Below are 2573 nucleotides of genomic sequence, written 5' to 3'. Positions count from 1 at the left end.
CAAAATTTACCCAACCATTTTCCCGCCAAAAATTGGAGAATCGCGATTCTGGAATCTTCCGCGCCACTCCGTCGCTGCCGTCGAAATCCGTCGCAATGGTAACTGTCCGCTCTCTCTTTGCCTCAATTAATTCTGTTATTTTCGATCATTTCACAACGGCTTCGATGCAATGATTAATTTTCATCTCAACTTTGTTCGATATGGTGTGAATTGCTAGGTTCGATTAGCTCACATTATATTTTCGTACGGATATCTGTTTTTGCAATTTTTTGTATGAACATAGTCATGATTGACTAAAAAACCTAAGCCGATCATAAATTGGTCCATGGCTTTCTGCAAATTGTGTTAGCGAGCTCAGTGCCCTAAGTGTTTGTGAAATTGTCATGAATTGCAATTCGGTTGATGCGCTTTGCTTGGTGCAGTCGAAGAAAAGGGGTCTCTCTTTGGAAGAGAAGCGGGAGAAGATGCTTCAAATCTTTTACGAGTCCCAAGACTTCTTCCTGGTGATCACAATCGTTTACCACTTCGTTATTGCCTACATGATAAAACTGTTTTCTTTCTTTTATCATGTGATTTATTGACTGGTATATATGCTTCTATTCTACTTTTATTTTTTTGTTGTTTAAGCTGAAGGAGCTCGAGAAGATGGGTCCCAGAAAGGGTGTCATTGCTCAGTCTGTGAAAGATGTTGTACAAAGTTTAGTGGATGATGACCTTGTTTCCAAAGACAAGATTGGAACATCTGTAAGTTAACATTCGAACCAATGACGCTTCTTTCCAATAAGGGATCAGTAATGCGTTTCTTGAATAACAAGGGTGTCAGGGAGTATTAGTATACTGTACGCTATCTTTTAATGATCCTACTACCTTCACCCCGCAGGTGTATTTCTGGAGTCTACCTAGCTGTGCTGGTAATCAGGTGAAGTTATGCTGATAAAGCTTTTGCTGTTGTATCATCTTTATGTTGATAAATTGGTCACTGGCAGCAAAGGATATCACTGATATAACACCTCACTATAGCTACCTAGCTGTTAAGCTGGCTATGTTTCTATTGATGCGTCTTCATTTGCATACCCTTAATCGCTATAGTATCTTGATGTAAACTAATTATGACATCATAAAACTCATTCACAGCTTAGAAATGTGTACCGCAAACTTGATTCTGATCTTCAAAACAGTAAAAATCGGCATGCTCAACTTGTTGAGCAATGTCAGGAGCTAAAGAAGGGGCGAGAGGAATCTGTAAGTTATGACATATTTCTTGCTAGATTCCAATTCGCTCTGCTATTGTATAAATAAGAGGCCCGGTTATTGTGTATCCTAATATTGCAATTTTATCAGGAGGAACGAGCGGAGGCCGTTGCAGATCTGAAAGCCGTTGAGCAACAGCACAATGAATTGAAGGTTGGCTTACGGATTATTTGATAGCAAGCATCAACTATGGTGATCAGTATTATGTCAGTTCTGTAATAGTCTATTAACATCTGAAATTTTCAGGTTGAGTTGGAAAAGTATAGAGATAACGATCCGGCTGCCTTTGAAGCAATGAGTTAAGAAAGACTTATTTCTTTATTTATTATTTATATCAGTACATTAGCTTGAAGTTTAGGATGTTAATTCTAATAAATTTGTAGTTTTGGAGTGGTAGACTGATGTTTTGGTATTAAAATTGACAGGAGAAGCAATTGTAGTTGCCCAGGCATCGGCAAACAGATGGACAGGTTCTACCTTCTATGCTTTCTTTCTCCTTTTCCCCTGACTGGAGTTTTATATACGAGGGGAAAAATGGAGTCTCTCGTGTTGTGAAATGTCACATTTCACATTATTATAACGATGCATGTTGAAATTTTGGGATTTAGACAGGGAAGGAAAATATTTATGTTATTTGAGAGATTTATAGATACAAGAGGTTGTACTTATTTATAATTCTAATGATGCTGATAACTCTAAATATGTAACTGCATTAATTATCATTAAGATAAACATAATATCTATTTGTTGACAAATATTTGTAGACAACATTTTCACCCTGAGGCATTGGTGTTCGAACAATTTCCCCGAGGCTAAGGAACAACTTGAAAATTTGTACAAGGAGGTAAGTCATTTCAGTTAAATGCCTCAATACTCAGCTAAAGTGTCATTTGTCAACGCTGCTTTTAGCTATGAAATAGATACACGAAAGGAATGAATGTAACTTGGAAAACATGGCCTTAATATATGTCATTAAATTTGACTATCCTCGTCTCTTTGTTTCTTTGTTTCATATATGGCTTGCTCCTTTTGTCTCCGTGCAGGTTGGTCTAACAGATGATTTTGACTATTTGGAGTTAGTAGCACCAGTCCCACTCAAAGCAGTTGCTGAATAATTACTTAGCCTATCAATGGCCAATTGCTTGTTGTCGTGCTGCTCTCAAATACTGACAATAAAATGCAAAGTTGAGCATTGTCAATGACATCCTCTGAGATGGTAGGTTATTTTCTATTCCCCTCTTTCTGTATTGATCATGAAGTTTGAGAAGCACTTTGCTTCCTGTGGCAAAATATATTGCATTACAGATTATTTATTCTGCCTC

At 37.4% G+C, this 2573-nt stretch overlaps 1 protein-coding gene across 2 annotated transcripts; it reads left to right on the top strand.

Annotated features, from left to right (window-relative positions):
* On the top strand, positions 1-2573 carry ATMND1 (Mnd1 family protein). 2 transcript variants are annotated; one of them, XM_028069224.2, is made up of 10 exons: positions 1-98; positions 423-503; positions 634-744; positions 881-919; positions 1135-1242; positions 1342-1404; positions 1498-1549; positions 1677-1721; positions 2016-2095; positions 2295-2573. In XM_028069224.2, the coding sequence occupies exons 1-10, from the start codon at positions 96-98 to the stop codon at positions 2364-2366; spliced, it is 654 nt and encodes a 217-aa protein (XP_027925025.1). In that variant the 5' UTR covers positions 1-95; the 3' UTR covers positions 2367-2573. The 2 variants fall into 2 exon arrangements, with proteins under 2 accessions (XP_027925025.1, XP_027925024.1); XM_028069223.2 differs by having other exon boundaries at positions 15-98; positions 628-744.

Source organism: Vigna unguiculata, chromosome 4 (genome assembly GCF_037176805.1).
Source record: "Vigna unguiculata cultivar grain cowpea cultivar isolate G323 ecotype 2 chromosome 4, ASM3717680v1, whole genome shotgun sequence".
Taxonomy (NCBI): Eukaryota; Viridiplantae; Streptophyta; class Magnoliopsida; order Fabales; family Fabaceae; genus Vigna; species Vigna unguiculata.
Note: the sequence above shows the minus strand (reverse complement) of the source record. Positions and strands in the feature narration are given on the sequence as shown.